This window comes from Eschscholzia californica, unplaced genomic scaffold (assembly GCF_041429995.1).
Source record: "Eschscholzia californica isolate CP2 unplaced genomic scaffold, dmEscCali1.0.p SCAF_1, whole genome shotgun sequence".
NCBI lineage: Eukaryota > Viridiplantae > Streptophyta > Magnoliopsida > Ranunculales > Papaveraceae > Eschscholzia > Eschscholzia californica.
Genome location: NW_028238198.1, coordinates 73,312,624 through 73,336,246, shown reverse-complemented (window position 1 = coordinate 73,336,246; position 23,623 = coordinate 73,312,624). Strand labels below are relative to the sequence as shown.

Here is a 23,623-nt window from a genome sequence, read left to right as displayed (position 1 = left end):
CAACTTATTAGGTATTTAGAATTAGACCTTTATTTTACAGATAAGTCATTCTCTCCATCTAAAACCCTTGATCTCCTCCCTCCAAAAATTCTTAAAGTCATTCTTTCAACTTTTATCTTGATGTATTAGGGTTTCATGGCTTCTTTAGGTAGTTTTCAAAGAAATCTTATTGTAGATTTATCTTGAATTATATATACTCATGGAAGTAGATTTCCCTTTAGTTCTTTAGGAAGTTTTCAAAGAATTCTTGTCAAGAAGAAGATGAGATTTTGTTGCCATATTATTTGTCGGTTGTTGCCGAAAAATTTCGGTGGTTCCTGCCGAAAATCCATCTTTTTTTTGTTGCCATATTTTACTTATAGTTTTTGTTGTTTTTCACCGAAAATTGTTTGATAAAAAACGTCTTTCTTGCCGCAAATCCATCTTTTTTTTGTTGCATATTTTGCTTATAGTTTTTGTTGTTTTTCACCGAAATTATTCAATAAAAAACGTCTCCATAAATTTTCATTGTTTTAAGCATTATTTGACCGAAAATTTGTGTTGTTCATAAAAGTGAGGAAAAAATGTTGACCTAGAAATCTAAGTTTTTATGTGAGTGCAATGAAGAGTTGTAGTTGAGTTCTTTAATATCAGCTCTTCCATTAATGAAGCTTCTTGACCACCAACCTCCCCCATAAATGTACATTCTTCATTGTTAGTTTCTTCCATTGCTAATGTTTCTAGTAGGTGATTGTGAGTTGATTGTTCATAGTCATGGTGGTGATTGTTGGGGTGGTGGTGATTGTTGGGGTGGTGGAAGGTGTTGGTGGTGGGGTTTAAGAATGAAAAAGATAAAATATCTTCTACTTTATAATCAATATATATGTTTTTTTTCAGTTTAATCTTTATCAAAATTGGTTTTAGTCTCTATGTGCTTTGTAAATAGCAAAACCTTATTTACAGAGAAAGTGAAAAGATTCCAACTTTTGGATTTTGTAAATAGCCAAAGTAGCTCTGTAAATAGTTTTGGCCTTAAAAAAGAAGATCGTTAACATTAGGGATTGAACTCGCAACAGTAGCGCGATGTGGAGCTAAGCCGAAGCTGCTATGTTGTGGGTCGCTACTGTATGCGGGAATACCACACGCAGATGTCTAGCACAACCACATACTTCTTCTATGTCCCGTTGGACTCTCTAAGGAATAAACTGATCTATTTTCCCACAATATGGAGTCAGTAAAATTTCTTAGGAGCACGGGGATGATTGGCACCCGTGACTAACAATTTAAAGTCTATATTTTTGGTTTTACATAATTTTTCTGAATTTTATGCAATAAATCTCGAAAATAAGCTGTGTTCACCAAGATTTGATTCCAATTAGTAATGGGCTTGGGAGAGAAGATGTCGTACAAAAAGGTGGTGAGTTGGTCAACTTTTTAGTAGGAGGTAATATAGTTACGAGATTTAACATAAAAAAAATCGTTTTACCCCCTCCATCACGAGGTCCAAAGTTCGATTTCCAGTGAAAGTGAAATTCATGATTTATTGAACTTGATTTATTAAAGGTATAAATAGTGTAATTAGATGGGCTTTAGGTCATTAGTTTAGTTGAACTTTAGACTATTAATTTAGTTGGATTTTAAGCCCATTTCTTTAAGGTTTTCATCGACGCTTGTCATACTTATCATATCTTCTTGATGTATCCAGGCCCGGTCCTGACATTTTTGTGGCCCGAAGCGAAATTTTTGAATGTGGCCCTTAATTTCACATATGATGTCTTCTAAAATAATTTCTGACAATATATTATGTGTTCTCTGTTTGAAATATTTCAAAATTTTAAAGAAGACCCACTCATTTTATATTCATCTTCATCTTATCTTGTAAAATAATTATTTTTGTTAGAAGCGTCCCTTCTTATCTTCGTCTTTATCTTCTTCACTACCATCAACATGATCACCGACCATCACTGATAAATTGAATATAACGTCTCTCTATCTGTTTATCTCGGTCTCTGATTTTTCTAGCAACTAGATGTGTGTGCAGGGGCGGAACTAGGGGGTGGTTGGAGAGGGCAACGATCCTCTCTAGAATTGGGTTAATAAAGAATTAATGGTAAAGGCACTTGACTCCCACAAATTTTTTATGTATGATCCTATCTATTAGACTTCACCTTTACCCTCTCTAACACTATTTTCTGTCCGCCCCTGTGTGTGTGTGAGGGAGAGAGGGAGGTAGTCGAACACAAAAGTTGAGCAATTAAGAAAGAAAAAACTTGATGAACGTAAGCGTGAGAGAGAGATAATGATGGTAGTGAATTAGATGAACACCACAGATACAAAAGATACTATCAATAAATAAATAATCTTTAAGATGGGCTGTCTTTTAACCCAATGAATCAATGGTGTCAAATTGCAAAAAAAAAAATTGTGCTCTTAATGAAACTATTGTATTTGTATCAATAGCCCTGTCATATTAATTTAATAGTATATAACTACTTTGAATTTGTTAGTATTAAAATTGTAACATAAAATTTTATGTTTACAATAGTATCAATAGTGATATGTTACTCAGGATGATAGCGAGAACAATAATAAAACTAAGGATACTATATATACAGAACAAATCAAGGATAAAAAGTCAAAAGAAGAAACATAGGAGAGGATGAGAGACCGACATGGTATTAATGACTTTGTTTACTTTGTTGTGGGCCCCGTGTAAGTTCAACTCACCTTGTTTTGGGCCCAAATATGCCGAACTCACGATTATTGTGGCCCTTTTTCTCTTTAACAGGTTGTGACCTAGTGAAAATATAAAAGCACCTCCAGTTAAACTCCTCCTAAATGTGGCCCTCAGATTTTGGGGCCCAAAGCGACGCTTTGTTCGCTTTGGGCTCAGGGCCGGCCCTGGATGTATCAATACCATTGTAGATACTATTGCGGTCAATTTAGAGAAAAAATAATACACAACCACCCCCACTTCCCCACAAATTGCCCTACTCGGCATCTTCATCGCCACCAACCACCATCTTCACCGTCTACTACATCTTCTTCCTTCATCATTCATCAACACCAGAATGCCATCGTCACCACCAGATACCATCATCACTACTAAAAACACCATTATTTTTCCTTCACTTCCATAAATAGAAAATCTGGGAATTCTTTGAGTGTTTTCTCCCTTCGACTAAGGGAGCCTTCTTCGATCGAAAGGTTCTTCCATTGTATTGGAGAAGATGACAAAGGAGACAAAGGTTTGGGGTTGAGAAGAGAGAGATGACTAAATGTACAAAGATGACATTTTCCGAGTTTAATGTTTAAAAACACACATTTTTTAGTTAAACGCGTAAAGATGTATATTATAATGCGAGCTAAATGTGTAAATAGGCATAATCCAGGAACTAATTATGGGTATAGGCTTTTGTCACTTCACGTATTTACCCCTTTCTATCTCTAAGTTCGCTTCTCTGACTTAACATTGTCTACTCCACCTCTATAAGGGGCAGATCCATGAGGGGTGTGACGGGGTCCATCCTCCCGAAAAAAAAAACATATATATATATATATATATATATATATATATATATATATAAATATAAAGGTACGTATAATTATGTATCCAATGATGTATACAACATGAAGAATGTCTTTTGGTTAAGGCACGGGTTGCTATTTGACATGAGCGTAAGGTCATGAGTTCGAGTCTCTGTTTGAAACACATACTTCAATTCATCTACCATAAACCTTATAGAATTCAATTCATCTACCCTAAATCTCTACAAATTTCAACTCATCTACCATTAAACTCCTACAAACATTAACTCATCTACTGTAAACCCTTTAAAACTCAATTCAATATCTATCCTAAATCCTATAAACTTCGCTTGAAAGAGAGATAAAGCTATGAAGCATATCATTTAGTTTATTTGCTTATCACTTAGTTTATTTGCTTATCACTTTAGCACTAACTTTGTCGGTTGCAACTGCCTCCATTAAAAGAGTTTTTCAGCTATGAAGCTAGTTAAAACACGCTTAAGAAACAAGATGAGTGATCTGTGGCTGAATGATAGTTTAATAGTCTTTATTGAAAAAGAAGTTTTTAGTGAAATTGACAATGAGTCGATTATGAGAACATTTCAAAATATGAACTTTCATAGAGGTCAATTGCGTTTGTAATCGTTGATGTATTAATATAATTAGTGAATATAAGTATTTTGTTAATTACTGTGTTTGGAAAAAAAAATTATTTAGGTATATAAATCCGCACCTTCTAAGTGAAAATCCTAGATCCGTCCCTGACCTATCGTCCCTTCAATTTGAGTAGGTCCCGATCAATCAGAAAAAGAAACCCTATGTTATCAAAGGGAACAACAATTCAGTTAGAAAAAATTTTCCATTCTTTGATTGAATGATATTCAAACGAAATACATTTTTCTTTTCTAGGTAACACTTGAGGAGGGCGAATGTCATGGCCATGGTGTTAAGGGGTGATGATGGCGATATGTAGAGGAGATAGAGATTGCGGGGATGGGGTGGTGAATATGAGAAATTAGACTTTTTATTAGGCGCCTCCTCTAAGTTACCTCCGTCTAGTTCGACAGATTTTTTTTTGTGTGTTGACCACTACATTCGTGTCAAAGATTATATTCCGATTAGTTATCTAACCCTCAAATTTCTATTTTTTTCTTTTTCGAAATTCTCATATCTCTCTCTCTGTAATCCCAAGGATTTCATGGAGTTTCAGTGGAATGAACTCCATGAAACCCTTTAGGTTGTGTTTGATATCAGGAAAATAATTCCATGGAAAGTCTTCCACGGAATTTACTCCGTGAAAATAAGAATTATTTCGTTTGGTAGTCATTTATTGTTCCGTGGAATTATGAACTCTGTTATTTGGATCACAACTGGCTTCTACGAATATAATATTCAATAAAGAATTTTTATTTACTCTTTGTGTAGTCAAAATTACATTTTTACCCTTATGCTTCCAAAATTACATCTTCATCTTTATGTTGTCCAAATTACGTTTTTACCCTTATATTGTCAAATTATATTTTCGTCCCTATGTTATAAAATTATTTAACTTTGTGTCACTTTGCTAACTTAAGAGTAAGAATGCGAAACTGTTAATAAAAGAAGATAAAATGTAAATTTGACAACGTATGGATAAAAAAGAGAGTTTACTAATATAAAAAAATTGTCATTTTAATATAAAAGTGTAGACATACCATTTTTTACAAGATAAAAGTAAGAATGTCATTCAGTCTACATAAGGGTAAAAATGTCATTTTGGTATTATATGAGAGTAAAAATGTCATTAGTAAAATGCCAATCTGATATTATAAAAGGGTAAAAATGTAATTTTGGCTATATAAAGTCAAAACGTCATTTTGACAAATTGGTAGACATGTCATTTGGTAAGAAGGACAAAAATGTCATTTGCCCAATGTATAAGTAAAAGTTTATTTTGCTAAAGAAGGATAAAAATGTCATTTTGAACATATATGGAGATAAATATTAGGCTTCAAGTACCCGAATATATTAAAATATTTAAATTTTGATTTTCCCCGGAAACTAATTTCTAAGGAGAACAAAGAATTAAAAGTGGATTATTTCGTGGAAATAGACTCCTTAAGGAATTAAAGCCATGGAACTACACTTTGCATCAAACGGTGAAAATATCTATTTCCATTGAAATTCTTATATTTCCATGAAAAGAGGATATATCAAACACACACTTTCCAATGCATCTCATTTAAGTTCATAGTAGCCCTAGGCTTGGCTTTCTCATACACACTCATTTGTATGACTCAAGTGCACCTAAAATGCAAGGGCTAACCTGATTCTGCCAATTTATTGTTTCATTCCCTGCCGTAATAGCATCTCCAATGTAAAACTCAAAACAATCTTTATTTATCCTATTTGTCGAGTTCTAATTAAGATTGGGTTAATTCCGTTTTGGCCCCCGATTTGTGACCAACTGGCCGTTTTAGCCCCCATAAGTGTCCGGCAGTTCGTTTTGGCCCCAAAAAATTCTTAAACGGCCCCAAATTTTTTTAACCTCCCAATTATACCCCCATGGCATTTCTGTAATTTATTTTTTTTCTTTTTCTTTGTCCACCTCATCTAACAATTGACACATCACTCTGTCCACCTCACCCTTCTTCTCCGGCGAAAGGTTGCCGGCCGGAATAAAAAATTCCGGCCGGCCACCTTTACCAAAATAAATTTTTTTTTTTTTTTTTTATTTCTCTCTCTTCTTCATCTCCTTCTTTCTCTCTCTTCTTCATCTCCTTCTTTCTTTCTTCTTCTTTCTTTCTTCTTCTTTCTTTACCTCTCTCTTTCTCTAACCCTTCTATTTCTCTCTCTCTAACCCCTCTCTCTCTCTCCCTATAACTCCGGCGAAGGGGCGGAGCCCCTTCGCCGGAGAACCAGACCTTGAAGGTCTGGTTGGAAACCAGACCTTCAAGGTCTGGTTTGAAACCAGATTCGGTCTGGTTTCAAACCAGACCGAGATCTGGTTTCTACAACCAGATCTCGGTCTGGTTTGAAACCAGATCGGAATCTGGTTAGTTGAAACCAGATTCCGATCTGGTTTCAAACCAGACCGGGATCTGGTTGTAGAAACCAGATCTCGGTCTGGTTTGAAACCAGATCTCGGTCTGGTTTGAAACCAGACCGAATCTGGTTTCAAACCAGACCTTGAAGGTCTGGTTTCCAACCAGACCTTGAAGGTCTGGTTTCCAACCAGACCTTGAAGGTCTGGTTCTCCGGCGAAGGGGCTCCGCCCCTTCGCCGGAGTTATAGGGAGAGAGAGAGAGGGGTTAGAGAGAGAGAAATAGAAGGGTTAGAGAGAGAGAGAGGTAAAGAAAGAAGAAGAAAGAAAGAAGAAGAAAGAAAGAAGGAGATGAAGAAGAGAGAGAAAGAAGGAGATGAAGAAGAGAGAGAAATAAAAAAAAAAATTTATTTTGGTAAAGGTGGCCGGCCGGAATTTTTTATTCCGGCCGGCAACCTTTCGCCGGAGAAGAAGGGTGAGGTGGACAGAGTGATGTGTCAATTGTTAGATGAGGTGGACAAAGAAAAAGAAAAAAAATAAATTACAGAAATGCCATGGGGGTATAATTGGGAGGTTAAAAAAATTTGGGGCCATTTAGGAATTTTTTGGGGCCAAAACGAACTGCCGGACACTTATGGGGGCTAAAACGGCCAGTTGGTCACAAATCGGGGGCCAAAACGGAATTAACCCATTAAGATTCTCACTCCTAAGTGACGAAAATAAAGATCCTAAATTTTTGTATGTCTCAAACGCAAAGCTCTAAGTTTTTTATGCTACTTATGTGACATGGTTATTTTTGTAGAAAAATATTGGAAATATACGAAGACTTTGATTTCTATTGGTTGAAATTTAAATATTGATGAGATAGACAATTAGAGATATCTCAAGAGGACACTCGACCTGAGATATCTCTATTCAACCCTCGACACATCATATTTGAGATTTTAGTTTAGTTTTGCATTGGAGATGATTTTTTAGGGCGGCCATCATCATAGTGGGCCTCTCGGCCAGAGTAATAGTGGGCCTAACGGCCAAGTCGCCACTTAAATCCGCATTAGTATAATTACCAGGTTTGAGTAATTAGGGTTTACATGTTTTACTATTTTAGTATCTTAGCAATCAAGGAAAGTATCTCTTAATAGTTATCTTCTTTCTTTATTTGAGTCTATCTAGGAGAGTCCAATCTCTATATAAGAGAAGTCCAGCCTGTCTTGTCAGGTATCGAATTGAATCATCAAATACAAATCAACCTTGATTGCATCTTCTTCTTTAATTATTTCAGTTGTTCTTCGTTTATTTATCGTTTAATCGGTATTTCATCAGCTTTATTTCATTAGTTTAGTTTAATAACAATGGTGGACTCCATTACTTTTACGCTTCCGCAACAATCTACATCAGCTGGTATTCAGAGCCTCAAGAATCGGGGAACAAATAAAAAAAATTTAGATACTTTTCATCTTGAATGTCGGAAAAATCTTCCACGTTTAGGTTGGGATCCTTTTAGAGATGCACAACAACTCTATGTTGATCGAAAAGATCAAAACAAAATTAATGTCGTTTCCAAAATCCCTATGTTTGATTGTCAATATCATATAGATTTTTGGATTCCACTGATGGAGGATTGGTTTATAAACCAAGAGGTTCTTGATGAAGATAAGGTTTTTATTCTTGAACAACACTTGTCTACAAGAGTCTTTGAAAAATTTAACGAGATGCAATGGAGACTCATTAATGGAGGAAAATCGTTCGTAGATGATTGGAATAAAGTGAAAAGTATTTTTTGATATGCTTTTCTCCCTTTACATGAATACTTATCTTATATAGAATCTCAAATCCAATCGAACAAATTATTATCCGAAATTCCTTCGACTACCATGGTCAATATTATTGAAGGAGCGGTTCTTGATAAAAAAAATATCCTAGTTTTTCAATAATGGAGGAAGAAAATTTCGATGAGACAGGTAAAGAAGAAGATATCCAATTGGATAACACAAGCTCCGACGACTTATTTGATCCGTATATAATCCTGGGAGAAGAATTAGTTGTTTCGAATCATAAAATACTTCTTCGTCCATCTTTATCTTCATTGTTCTCAACGTATGACTTGGTCCATAATCGTCATAAAATTCTTGATATGATGAAGAAAAAATTTGATGAAACGAATAAGGAAGAAGACATTGAAGTGAATAACACAAGCTCGGTTAATTTATTCGATTCATATCCAAGTCTGGGAGGAGAAATCCTTGTTTCAAACCATAAAATCTTTTCGCGTCAATTCATATTTTCATGGGTTTCATCTCCTAAATCTCAGACAAAAATAGATTTTCGGCTAGTTCAAAGTTTTTGTAGTCCAAAATTTTTTCAAAGCTACTAAAATATCTCATCATTAATCCAACACCTCTACGGCACTACCCACCTCCCCTTGGCTCCGCCTACCCACCAAACTCTGAACCCCTCACCATCACCAACAAATTTCTTTATTGTTCCTGAGGTTATAAAATTGATTCATTCCCAAGAGTATTCTATTGGATCTTTTAAATCGGATTGTGTACTTGCTGATGTTATTCAACATGAGATAACAATTTATGCTCATGGTGAGCTCCTTGGCCACTTACCTGGGATAATGGTTGATGTTTCAAACCATAAAATCTTTTCGCGTGAATTCGTATTTTCATGGGTTTCATCTCCTAAATCTCAAACAAAAACAGATTTTCAGCTAGTTCAAAGTTTTTGTAGTCCAAAATTTTTTCAAAGCTACTAAAATATCTCATCATTAATCCAACACCTCTATGACACTACCCACCTCCCCTTGGCTCCGCCTACCCACCAAACTCTGAACCCCTCACCATCACCAACAAACTTCTTTATTGTTCCTGAGGTTATAGATTTGATTCATTCCCAAGAGTATCCTATTGGATCTTTTAAATCGGATTGTGTACTTGCTGATGTTATTCAACATGAGATAACAATTTATGCTCATGGTGAGCTCCTTGGCCACTTACCTGGAATAATGGTTGATGATATTTTATACCATGAAGAAATTTTACTTTATCAACTTTACAAGGGTTGCCTTAGGATGAACGGTCAAACACTAGCAAACCTAGAGATTTTTGTCAACATTGATGATGGTCCAGCAAGTACCTTATATAAATATGTTGTCACCTGTATACCAACGTCTGCTAACGGATTTTCAGAAACATGATTTGTCTTGGGGTAATTTCTAGAAAGGTCAAAATAATATTGAAAATGAGTAGAAAAGCACAAAACATTTGAAAATTATTATTCAGGTCAAAAAGTGTGCAAATACTAAAATACTCATTTTTGTCATTTTGTGTAACTAAATTCTTTTATTTTTCTTTAAATTTTAAATTGAAATAACTTTCGTTTGAGATATCGGATTTCTATAAAAATTATATATTTAGAAATGATTTTTCATTAGCTTTCTAACAAGATCCACTTTCAATGTTTGTTTTCAAAAAAAAAAACCAGAAAAAAACAGCATTTTTTTTCTTTACGTTTTTCTGCAAACGTGTTTGCAACAATCTGTTACGCAAACGTGTTTGCAAAAACCTGTCATGCAAACGTGTTTGCAAAAACCTGTCATGCAAACGTATTTGCAACAATTTGTTCTTCATCGACCGACAACTGATATCTTCAGCGATCCCATCGATTCACAGCCTCCCTGGTTCAAGAACACTAAGAGCTTCATGATAACTATTTTTCATCATTTTTGAAGCCACGTATTGTTTTTTTTTTTTTGCAATACAAAGCAGGATTATCAATACAAATTTGAGTTATAACAAATGATGATTCTTGGTAACAACAACTCTATCACTATATGAACAATGACATGGGAAATTAAAAGTAGTCACATTTAAACATCTGGTATTCAACTGATCTTTGAACCTCTATCACCTTCTGTCCAGCTTTCTCTATACCAGCTTACTCTTTCGCCTTGGGGAAGATTTTTTGTTGTACAAAGGAAGCTCAAAGAGGAATACTGCCTTAAACCATGATGGTAGGTTCCCATAGACGATTGTGGGCAATGGAATTAGAGGGCTAGTTGTTCTCTTATATTGTTTATATTCACCACATTTTACGTACCCATTAATCATACAACTCCAAGAAATTTTGTTCAGGCACTTCATCAAACAGTTTCCTTGCCATTTCAAATAAACCCATTTTCACATTCATAGATACGACTGAATTCCACAAAGACAAATCCGATTGAGGAATTTCATCAAACACCTGATCGGAAGAATCAAAACACACACAGGATGAATACATATTGATTCATCCAAAACTATATAACTTGGAGCCTTCAATTTCAAAGAAATCAAAACAAAAAATCATAATTCATTCACGAATAAGCTAAATTCGAAGCTTAATTGAATGAAAAAGGAAAAGTGAGGATTACCAAAATGTTTGAGTTTGATAGGATGAGAAGACTAGGAATACCACAAAAGTCGGATTGATTTGTTTATTAAAGAGATAGAGAGAGAGAGATAACTGCGATCCTGAAAAATTTCGTCATGGAATCACCATGATTTAGCAACAAAGAAGAACAATGAGAAAACCCCTAAAAAAGATTTGAGATTTTTTGGGAAAGAAAATTAGTATTAGTAGGAGGGTATTCTGGGAACAAAAAGAATAAGAAATGACCTGATTAGCAATTTCTGATATTATTTCAAACTTAATGTACCACTAACCATAATATTTTGGTAACTTCTACTTAATAGGAAAAGTTCTAGGTGTTTTTAGTTATTATAATAATTTGGTAAACCTAAATAGTCATTTTCTCATTTGTCTTTCATTGAAGGATGTACGAGAGCTCAATAACATACTTAATGTGGTTGAAAAATTAATCCAACAGCCTGACATATCACTTGTTACGAGTCAGTGTCTGCGACAGCTTCCTTACCTAGAGAGATTAATCGGGCGGGTCAAAGATTTTGTTTATTCTTCTGTTGGTCCTGAGTATTATGTTGAAATTTTGGTTTTTGCTGATGTGGGTCGATTTCAACCGGGATGTTCAATTTATGTGCATAATAAACTGTTATCTAATGTTGGGCTTCTCCAAGACAAGGTTGATTCAATGGTATCCGTTATGAAATTCGACACAGATCTATTGGATTATTATGCAGATATATGTTCACAAATTCAGGGAATCGAAGAGACAGTGGCTTTTTTCAGACGAAATATGTCAACTGTAACGATGGGTTTGAATGATGAATTAACTCAGGGATTTCATACCTTAACATATTATGATAGAATTTTATTATATAAACTTCATGAAAATGAACGTGGGAAGGTAGTTTTTGGGTGTCACAATGAAGCTGCATATTTCCATATCTGTACCGTAATTGAAGTTGGTTTCTTTCATACTTCGATTCTTGGTGAAGAATTTTTTAGAATTGTTGCAATCAATCTTTCTTCACACTTGTTCTTGTTACTTGACTCCTTGAAGATTGTTAAGTGGTAGATTCTACCATGGGAAGATGGCAAGATCGACATTGTTCAAGATGACCGCAGATTGTTCAAGATGGATGTGGTATTTTCACTTATCTTGTTCATAGATGGTGCGAGATGGTATTTTCAAGTTGTTATTAAATACTACAATTTCATATACGTACTAGATAGGAGAATGACATCCATGGGTTTCCAAGAACGAAGAAGGTAGTAATTGTGGTTTCTTTCATCAAACTAAAAGATGACGGGTGATCTCGCAATTTATTGGACTTTTATGCACTACTACTGCTTTTGCGAGTATCTTGGCATCATACGATTCCGATTATATTTGATCCTATGGTCCTTGTTGTCTTCTTCACATTTCCGGCAAATTTCGCGCAAAATGGGAACTAAGGATTGCCTTCAAACTTGTCGCCGAAGTTACCTTCCACATCGCTGATATATATCTGCATTACCTGGACGATCCGCTTTATGACGACACCAACTCCGGGACAAGTTTTTCCTCAGCGGGGGAGTATGATGGCGGCCATCATCATAGTGGGCCTCTCGGCCAGAGTAATAGTGAGCCTAACGGCCAAGTCGCCACCCAAATCCGCAACAGTATAATTACCAGGTTTGAGTATTTAGGGTTTCCATGTTTTACTATTTTAGTATCTTAGCAATCAAGGAAAGTTTCCCTTAATAGTTATCTTCTTTCTTTATTTGAGGCTATCTAGGAGAGTCCAATCTCTATATAAGAGAAATCCAGCCTATCTTGTTAGGTATCGAATTGAATCATCAAATACAAATCAACCTTGATTGCATCTTCTTCTTTAATTATTTCAGGTGTTCTTCGTTTATTTATCGTTTAATCGTTATTTCATCAGCTTTATTTCATTGGTTTAGTTTAATAACAATGGTGGATTTCATTACTTTTACGCTTCCGCAACAATCTACATCAATTTTTTTAAAATAAGTTTAGAAAATCCTATGTGGCACTGGAATTTCGAATGGCCATTTTTACCTTAATACAGGCACCTCACCCTTAGAAATGCCATTTCTTCTCAAACACCAATTTCTGAGACCTAACTTATTGGCCAGATAAAGCAGCAGTAAAGATCTGATAAGAAATCCCCAGCTGAACCCTAACATATAGCAGAACCAGATCGTGTATAAAAGGAAAACTTTAGAGCTCAGATGAATGATGAACAAAGCATTATCATTCATTTATGATAATAAAACAACAAATTGATAAAAACATAACTCAGAAGCAGAACCTCGTGCAGCCGTGGAGTATAGAAAACCCTATTTCTGTAGAACTGTTCAATACCCATAAGTTTTATGCTTATATATAATCTCCATTGCAACTGACCCAGTTGAATAGAGTACCACCCCATCTACACCCAACTCTATCTTTTACTACAAAAACTAAAACATCACCCACTTCCCTTCATCGATTATTTCTGTGACAACTTGATTTTAAGACTCTAGCTTGAGCACGAGTTTCCTTCGATGTAATAAACACATCTTCTGTATTATCATCAAGTTTTTGCGTATGTTCTTCACCCGAGCAAGTCACTGAATAAATTAGGGTTCTTACCTGATGGGGTTACACCCATCTGTCTTGCTAATGCATCCTTTTCCAAGGAATCCAGACGGTTAGGACCCTTCTTTATTGGAGCAGAATGAGTTCCTGAAATTCCTCCTTGGCCATTTCTAGTGGTGGAATTGGACAACGCAGATATGAGATTAACAGCTTCCATGTTAGTTGGCGCTGGATTTATACTTGCAGGTGCATCAGTATAGAGTGCCATAAGATCAGGAGGCTTACTAGCAGAAACCGTACTAGAATTCATGTTAGACGAGACCTCGGTTGGTCCAACGAGCTCCTCTAACTGCTTAAAAGGATCCAAAGATGAATCTCCACCTGATGTAGTTGGTTCCCCCAAATCAAGTAAATCAGGAGGTGGCGAAGATTGAACAGGAGTCCTTTTTTCTTCAGCAACTGTCTCTACTTGAAGAGGATTGCCGGCTCTGGAGGTCTTATGAGAGGATGCTTTCTTCTCGGGTTTCGCTAAAGATCCGCCAAATAAAGAAGCAGCAAGTTTTTGCTTTTCAGGAGAAATTTCAATCTGTGCCTTCTTTGAATTGAAGGAAGTATCCCGTGTTTGCGAGTTTATCGTGGTGGGCCCTTCATTTTGAGGAATCCCATTAGTGGGTTTATGGGAACTAGAAGAACCTGAGGTAGATGGGGAAGGAGATGAATAAGTTGGCTTTCCCCATTTCTTTTGGACCCCATCAAGCCGGAGTTTTAGTTCCATTTGCCCCACATCAGACACGGATGATAATGATACAGGTTGTTGGATTTCATTTGCATAAGTTGGCTCAGATACTGGAACGAGATCAGTTGAGGGCGAAAGTGGTGATGCAGGAATCCTTGTAGGTACTAAAGATTTTGGAAGCTCATAAGCTTCAAACCTGAGAGCATGAGTAGAAGCTTCGTGATGATCTTGGTTTCTAAAATTGCCCAAATCAAAATTTCCAGAGAGCTCATTGTCTGGATCATAAGGCCGGGCTCCATTTTGAAGGGACTCCTGAACATAATTATCTAGGAATGAGAGGGTTTTGTCCACCTGAAACGAAGAAGCAAAACCAGTCAGCAATCTGGTTTATAAATAACCATGTCAAGAAGCAGATGCATTAAGGAGTGAATGTGTCATGATGCAAGTTAGACCTCAATGTCTTCACAGCTTCCATCAAAAGGTAATATACTGGCAATAGTACGAGCATCCAAGCCCAAGACTGTTTGAAGCTCATACGCGCGCTGCTGTAAATCCGTTGAATGTGATGCGGACAACTCGTCAATCAGAGTTTGACACTGCAAGAAATCAAATAGGAATGCTAAGAAAGTTTGTTAAAAACAAGTTGAGTTCACCAATTAAACGAGAAAGAAGCGCACTAGTAAAAAAGAATGATAAAAATGGAAGGACCCTTCCATATGAATAATAAAGTACTACCCATATTGCTGTAGTTACTGAAAATTAGAATGCTGTATCTTAAATGCTCCCATGAGAAGGAAATTAACACGCTAACTGATAATGCATGAAGAACTCACACATCCTCTCTAGCAACTAAAATGATATCGAAGTACATAATCACTGAAGAAACAAAAATAGTAACCAAAAAATTAAAAACTGAAGTTCGTACCTCGGGCAATAATTCAACTCTCCTCCCTGCTGCAATCTCAAGCGCATATATCTTCATGATTGCTGTCACTGCATATGCCTTCCAGAAGAAAAAGACGTAACATATTAGATATCTTTGCCAATGCTATTTCTTCTGACACGATTAAAGAGGGGACGCCAACCCGACACTCAATGAGTTAAGGAAACTGGAAACCATTTTCCTGCCCTAACACATATTTTCCAGACAAACCTGTAGTCCGACTCCTATATTCAGACTATGGACAACGGAGAGAGGCATCAAAGTTTAATGCCACCAAAGGATTACATTTTATTTTTCTTTGCTCTAGCAAAGAGGAGCCAACTCAACGATTCAAAATGATGAACTCTGGATCAACAATGGCTAATACAAGTCACTGGAAATGTTTAGACCAAACTCTGTCTAGGGTGGTTTAGGACCATAGCTACCTAGAACCAATAGAGAATGGAGATACCTTAACAGTGTCATCGTTCAAATGGGCCTCTGCCACATCACACAATTTTCCGATTATATAGGAAGCAGAAAACTTTCCATCTGCCGTTCCATACTCCCCTAACACCCAACAAATAACCTGGAAATTTTCACAGTTAAATTAGATCGAGAGAGCTAGAATATGTTCCAGCACTGGTGGCAAGAGGAATATACATGATACAAAATGAATTGCTAAGAGAAATAGATGAAGTACTTGCAGAAAGACAGACGGCAGCTTGGGTTCCCCAATAATACGTGTGTAGGACTCCACCTGCACCAAATTACCATAAGTATAAGTATCTTTCCAAAAACGATGACCAATACAAAGAATATCTGATGAAGGTCATAGTAACATTAAAACAGAAACAAGAAGCTTCTTTTGCAATTAGATTGAAATATACAAGTCTATTGCGTTTCAAGCCCTTGCAAGCGAGTATCAAAGTATACAATATGTTGCCACTCGAAGTATCAGATAACTTTTTTTTTTGAAACTATCCTATACTTCTCGCCTTCTCGGTAACCTTCTGTTTTGTTAATCTCAGCGGGAAGCTAGTCGGCCAAGTGGGAATGGAGAGCAGCTCAGATTACTTGGCCATATATTCTATACATACAATTGCTACAATATTATGCAGACACATGTATTACCGCACATCACATTATCATGTAGTTGGAAATTATAGTTACTCGGTTATACTAAATTTACTAAATTAACTTTATGGATTGTAGACTCGCGAGTATCCGGGGAGTCTTCTGAAGTACTCTGGATGCGTAATAACACAACATACATGACCCTAAATTTTTAATAAAATGATGTACTAGAAAGTAGAAAATACAAGTATTTCCCGTTCACGTCATATCTGTAGCATATTATCTAATTATATCATAAAATGCCCATTGAAAATGGCGAAGTATAATGTGAAGGCTGAAAAAAATTAGGTGTATTACGTACAGCGGAGGATCGTAATTGACTGTCTGCACCTTCATCTTCCTCTCCAAAACCCTCAGCAATTAATCGCATTAAATTGTGTGCAACTTTAACGTTCACAAGATCACCTGCGTGCTCAAAGACTTTATTCATGGTCTGTGGAGAGCATGTCAGAAGTTACTGATTAGTAAGTGTTCCAAGAAAATAAGAGGAACCTACATCTTAAAATTGGATCAGCTGGCCCATCTGAGTGAATGACATAAGCCGAAGTACAACTCACCTGGATAAACCATTGGTTACTTGGAGCAAACTGCTCAGCAAGTTCAACACATCGAGACGCTATTTCTGTCTTGTAATGATTATCGTGAATGTTAATCATGTACTCAATCATACGATCAACTATCACCTCTACATTGGAGGACTTGGTCATTTTGTAAAGCAATTCAAATGTCTTCCTCTTCAGCGTATCATCAGGATCCTGTATTCAGCACAAAAAACATATATAGATAATACAATTTGCAAACAAAATCGAAGGTTGCTTCATTATATTCGAGTCCCAAACACGAGACTAAAATAAAGATTTATCATTTATTTGTATAGATCGTACATGCTAGTGCTAAGGATGTATCTAGCCCACCTCCTTAAAATGGGTGCCCTAGCTCTAGAAGTTCGAACTTGTAGAACGAAGGTTGTTCAATACGGAGCAATACAATTAGGTTGAGGGTTGAAAGACCGTCTCTAGCACGAAGATCAGAAAAAGTCCACTTGCTAGGACAAAGGTATAAGAAAACTACCTACCCAAAGGCGAGGGAGGTTAGGATTGAATAACCCACTATAGTTAATATAGCTACCTAAATATTACATTAACAATTCGTCAAGTCTCTTTGCAGGCTTCATGTTTTAGAGAAAGCTGTCGAATGGAAGTCAGTATTCGTACTCATGAATAAAACAAGTGAAATCACAGATAAGCTTGCTACTAAGAATTCAGCAGAACACTTAGTGAAGGTTTATGTCTTACCTCTAAGCAATCAATCACAGCAAGCTGGTGTTCTTCAGCAATGTCTGGATTTATCTTTATCAGTCTACCAAGCGCATCAATACCCAAATATTTTAAGTTATGGCTTTCGCTCTGCTCACGGAAACAAATGAACAGTAATATAGCTTTTACTTTTATAACGAAGTGGGGAAGCAAGAAAGATGAGCACAGAAGTACACAAATTTATCTTGCAGATGACTACACAACAGATGAACTCAAGATCAGCAGAATGTAACCGGAAAACAAACCTTCAGGAACTTGGAAGTAACTTCAGCAGCAGCACCTAACAATTTCGGGTTAGGGTGTATAGACGAGACACAACAGATGCACTCATACAAAATTGCATTTCCTATGTTGCTAGATGAATCACCCTTCCGAAATATGTCACCCAGCACTGTATACATGCTTTCACTAGCACGCTTGTCGCCACTGCCCAGCAGTGCCAGAATTTTCAGCAATCTGATCTGCAAGAAATAAAGGTGTCAACTGAAATAGAACATGGTGTAGACTAGACTGTAGACCCTTTCCTAGTTGAAGCATTCAAAGGTACATTTAATCATTTAGAGAAGTTCTTTTCAGGTTCAACAAGATGCAAAGATTTGACAACTAAACTCCTACATACGACAATATGATGACGGTCACAGTCACAAAATGTTCCTTTTCGATTAAAAGAAGTTTTTACGTAAACCTCTCTATCATGAGCAAATCTTTGCATATTTTCAAGGTTTCTGTTTTTTCCTTTATTGACTTACCACCCAATAACCAAAGCCATTTGAGAATTTTATCTTGAACAAGAACTCCCAAAAGTAGGGCGTCCCATTTGGAAGTTAGTACAACACATGATCTTTTGGGGTATTTGGATAACTCGCAACAAAGCCATGTTCAGGGGGAGATTGATGACAGTGAACTTGATTATTCATTTGATTCAGAGAACCCTCTTTCTCTGGTCAAGGGAAAAATAATGGGCTACATTCTTAACTCTTGACGAGATCACAGTGTCTTGGGAGGCGAACATTGTAACGTTGTAATCCTCAGTTTTTTCACGGGTCTTGCGTACTCTAGGAAGATTGCCTGACTTTCTAATTCTAGGTGGATTCATGCTTACTAAGGTTTCTAGACATAAGCCTGAAACAAATGAACAGCTTATCTAATCAGAGAATGAACAACTAGAAAAAAGGCATAAATAAACAGAAAACCAGGAAAGACATGAGATCGGCTGCAAGACACAGCCGATGGGTCATCGTTGTTGGACTTGGCCCACTTCGCATCAGTAAGATTATCCCCTCCATAAAAGCCATGTGTCATCTCCATATGCCCTCTAAAACAATCATGTCAACTAATTCCCCAGTGCATAGTTGACCAAGACTCGTGCTCCACATCCCTCATGTTGAAATGTTTCTTGCTGAATTTCACACAATTTTTGTGTTTCCTAAACTAAGGTAATTTTAAATCTCTTAATCTTACCAAGTGTTAACTTGAGGTCCATGGTAAAAGGATTATCGAAGATGTTATTTTTTTCCTTTCCTTTTTAAAAGCTTTGAAGTGCTTAACGCTAGTTGTAGGTGACAAATGAGAATGGAATATACAGTTTCAGAAGTTTCTCGTTGAGAGGCAGAAATGCTCCGAAATGTTTCTTTGCCATTGCTTCATGTTTAGGCTCTGCTTTTTAACCATATTTTCTTGCTTATTAAATAGTAGAACCACATGCAAGGCCAGGTAATCATACATGAGAGGCCTGTGGTTACTTCCCACCAATTATGTTCACCACCTTTTTCTACTTTATGTTTTCGTTTGGAACCTAATTCTATTTTTCATCCCTTGTTTATAAATAAAGATTTCTCCCTGCATTGTTACCACTTTGTAAAACCCCAAATACCAGATTCAATTTAAATGACGCCGAAATACTGACCTCTATGAATGCATTATGGAATTCTAGATAAAACCAATACCTAAACCATTTAATCATTTTTTCTAAGTTTCAAAAAAAAAAAAACCATTTAATCATTCTTTATAAAAGCTACTTAATTAGCAATATGAAACCTATAATGGCATAAATTGAAAGAGCCTACAAAAGAATTAGGACATTGGGAATCTACTGCAGTTGGGTTTTGACCCAGCTATTTTGTTTTTTCAGGTATTGATTATGTTCCATGTAGGCGTTGCTCGTGGATTCAATTTGAAGGTCTCAAATCTTCAATATCAAGGCAGCTAGCCTAAGATTTGGGATTTGGGGCACTACAACTGTTTAGTAGTTTATTCCCTATAATATATGCGAAATATTTACACTTCATGAGATTTTTTTTTTTTTTTTTTTTTTTTTTGCATCATCACTTCATGAGAATTTAAGGGTGCTTCATATGAAAATTTTAAAACTATAATTATTACTCAAAAAATCAAACCCATAACTCATAAATATAAATTTAAGATGCATACCAGTAGCTCACAATACCGCCAAGTAGAAAATTTTCTTACTTCGTTAATTCAGCCAGAAATAAATTCATAGTTATTGTTTAAGCTCAAGTGTAACCAATTCCACTTACCTGAATAAATGGGGCTGGCATTTGATGATAATCATAACTCTTCGGCAACTTGCGTTCAGCTACTTGCTTGAGAATGCTTACAAAGGTGACAATTAGATCCTTATAAGAACTTACATCTACTGTGATTAGATCTGAAAGAGGGCAAAGTGTTGCACCCATGACTCCAGGGTCATTATCACACAGCCTCTGCGACAAATGCAATGACGACATCAGACAAGTTGTTACTTAGTTAAGTTATTAGTTGCTAAGACTATACAACACACTAGCACAGACACTAAGGAAATCAAGCAAAACTTTTCGATGTTGCTTGATTGGTTTTGGAGAAGCTCAAGATTGAAACTAACTTTCACTCACGAGGAAAGATAATTAGATGAAGTATTGAAAATGGAACTTAAATATAAAGGATTAGAAAACCATAATAACAATAAAAAGGAAGTGGATCTAAACACAGTAACGTCCTGATAGGAGTGGTCTAAGAAACTAGAACAGAGAACACTCAAATACAATGAAACAGGAAAACTGTCGCCATACTAAAACGTTGAGTCTCTTATAATCACCTTCAAATCAAGCTGGAATTCTTTGCAGATACCACCAACTAAAAGATAGTAACTGTACACAAATGATCCAATAGACATCTACTACTACACACTAATATCTCCTAGCACTCTCATCTCTAGTGCAACTTAAGTGTGAGTGAAAGATCAGAATTCCAATTTAATTGTAACCAGCTCTCGGGCTAAGTAGTTGATATCGAGGCTTTACAGGGTGAAAAGGTGAAACACTGTCATTGGTTATATATCAGCCATATATTGCATACTCTGCAGTCCAGTAAGGGGCAAAAAATGATATATCACTATATCAAGCACCCAGATACTTTCAGTTTTTGTAGCCTAGCCAATTTATAGTGTCTTTCACATTTGACCAACAATTTCTTAAAAGCCACTGAATCCAATTTCTTTGCAGTTCAATTGGAGTTGCAACCACCCTTTCCGTTAAAGAGGTAGCCCTAGGACGTTTCGCTAATTATAACTAGTAGCAACTACCGAAATAAGAACTTCCTCAAAGAAATAAAATTGGGACTTCAAAAGCTTCCAAAATTCGTTTCTTTGAAGCCACCCATGGATTGGTCAATCCTTATAGAGGGACCATTTATGTATTCTTTGTTCATTCAACTACTCAAGTTAAAACAAAAACTCCATCCCCAGCAATATACTATTTTTTTTTCTTTAACTCAATTCTAGTATGCTAGATACTTATCAATTTAGTCCAAGTAATGAATTATGCCATTATTTGTTCATCATCACTTCCCCATTCTAGTGGGCAGATTTTTGCAGAATTTTGAATGTTGTAACTTGTATGAATGCCAAAACACTTGAATGAACAATTCTAATATTGAAAGAATTCATGAAAGATAAAGAGTAAAGAACACACCTTTCTGAAATTAGAAACCAAATGAGAAACAGATGAAGGTGCACGCTGATAAAACCTATGCAAAGCCATAATAGCTTTCTTCCTGACAGCTTCTTTCTGATGCCCTAGAAGTTCAACCACTTGAGGTAATACAGCAGGAATAGTCTCCTCATTGATCAATTTACAGACAGCAGTTAATGCAGCACAAACAACAAGATAATTATCTGATTTCAAATCCTTTTGAATTGTATTAACAATTAGAATAATCAGATCATGATCTTCATTAAGGAAAAGAGTAACAGCTAAATAACCAGTTCGTTTGAGAAAAAGAGAATCGTCGTGTGTCATTTTTACAGCATGTATATAACCAAAAGATGCATCATGACCTAACATTTCAACATAAACAAGTCTAATTATATATTCCTTCATCTTTCGTTTTGGAATATCTGGTTCAGTGATTTTCCTTTTTAAGATTTCAATTTCATGCATTACGATTCGATCTTCTTCAGCTTTGGATCTAGCTTCACCAATTGACTTAACTAGATCTAGAAATTCTTTGGATAAACCCCATCCACCTTGAGAACCAATAGCTAGCTCTCTTCCAATTGTTTTCAACTGCTCCATCGAACAATTAGGGTTCTGGAGCAGCGAACACAATTCTAATAGGCTCAGCAGTTCCAACAATCACCAGAGGAACACAGATAGATAGAGAGAGAGAGATCTGGAAATAAGAGTACTGGAAGTGTGAAGATCTAGAGAGAGAAAGAGAGAGAGAGAGAGACAAGGTGAAATTAGCAGTGGGCGACTGATGGGCTATTTTTCTAGAACTAGAATTGAACACTGTAAATTCTGTAATAGGAAAACCATTTGAGAAACCGTCGGAGAGACTCGGGTCGAGCCGTCGGGGCTGTACTTTTCCAGCTTAAGAAAATACAACACTTTGTCCTCAGGTGCCATTGTTTTGCTCGTGGTACATTGCAAATAGGTGTCAGTAGGGCTCCCTGTGTAATCTATTTGGATTGAACTACACAGATACATATACTAGGTGTCACCGCGCCAGATAGATCTTTTTTTGAATTGTTCAGCGTGTACCTCGAACCCTTGACCTCTAGGTGGAAGATTATACCTCTTACCACTCCAAACAAGGGTTGTTCAGCGTGTGCGTCGAACCCTTTTGACTACGCCATCGTGTCTAGAATGTGAGGGAGAACGTACTCATCGAGATCAATTACGTCTCATTGGTGTGTGTATACCAAGATCGTGCATATACACAGACGTGAAAATTACTTCCATAAATTTTCAACAAATATGAGATTTTCAATAAATAGATATATTTTCGCTTGTTTATTTTGGATTAAACACATATTTAGTTAGTAAAATAGTTTAACATACATTATTGCCGTGTTTGTAAATTTGACTCAGAGTTAAAATTCAAAATTGTTTGTTTTGCGTAACTCAATAGGTCTGAATTGAGAGGAAAAAATACACTATTGATGAGTCCATATTGAGGTTAACACATTTGTTGTCTAAAATAAAAGCCTACCCTTTAAGGGGAAACAATGTAATTTCTTGAATGGAGGAAGACTCTCAGAGTACCAAAGATTTATTTAAAATGAAGACCCCTAATCTTTATCTTCTCCATGTGCTGCACAAGAGAGATCTCTGTCGTCCGTATAGAGGGTAAGAAGAGTGGAGATAGAATGAGAGAAGAGTGAACATTTGGTGGCTTAAGACATTTGGAATCAATCTTCGGGATAGGTTGTTTGTTCTAGGTCCCTTAACAAGATTTCTTGTAGACAAATAAGATTGAGAAGAAAAATTTACCATCTACATAGGAAACTCTACATATATTCGAATGCTCTTCAAGAAAGTACTTCTCTGCATGTCAGGAGCATAACACACAACATGCAGTATTTTGTAACAGATTATATACGATGAAAGGATTTTGCCTCTATCATCGAAACCACTGTGGAGCTAGCCTAATAAGATCTTTTGTAGGGTTTCAGGTTTTATGAGATACTATGTTCAGAACCTGCAACGAG

The 23,623-nt window shown here is 36.2% G+C and overlaps 1 protein-coding gene across 2 annotated transcripts; it reads right to left on the bottom strand.

The window, feature by feature from the left end:
* Nucleotides 1-13,179: 13,179 nt before the first annotated feature.
* Nucleotides 13,180-22,683, bottom strand: LOC147568988 (AP-4 complex subunit epsilon-like). Of its 2 annotated transcripts, none has more exons than XM_086655436.1 (11): nt 21,603-22,683; nt 20,172-20,357; nt 17,880-18,095; nt 17,614-17,724; nt 16,876-17,073; nt 16,620-16,751; nt 15,885-15,941; nt 15,654-15,770; nt 15,185-15,262; nt 14,712-14,855; nt 13,180-14,610 (listed from the first exon to the last, which is right to left on the bottom strand). In XM_086655436.1, the coding sequence occupies exons 1-11, from the start codon at nt 22,203-22,205 to the stop codon at nt 13,540-13,542; spliced, it is 2,913 nt and encodes a 970-aa protein (XP_086511562.1). In that variant the 5' UTR covers nt 22,206-22,683; the 3' UTR covers nt 13,180-13,539. The 2 variants fall into 2 exon arrangements, with proteins under 2 accessions (XP_086511562.1, XP_086511563.1); XM_086655437.1 differs by having other exon boundaries at nt 20,172-21,351; nt 21,565-22,380.
* Nucleotides 22,684-23,623: the final 940 nt, after the last annotated feature.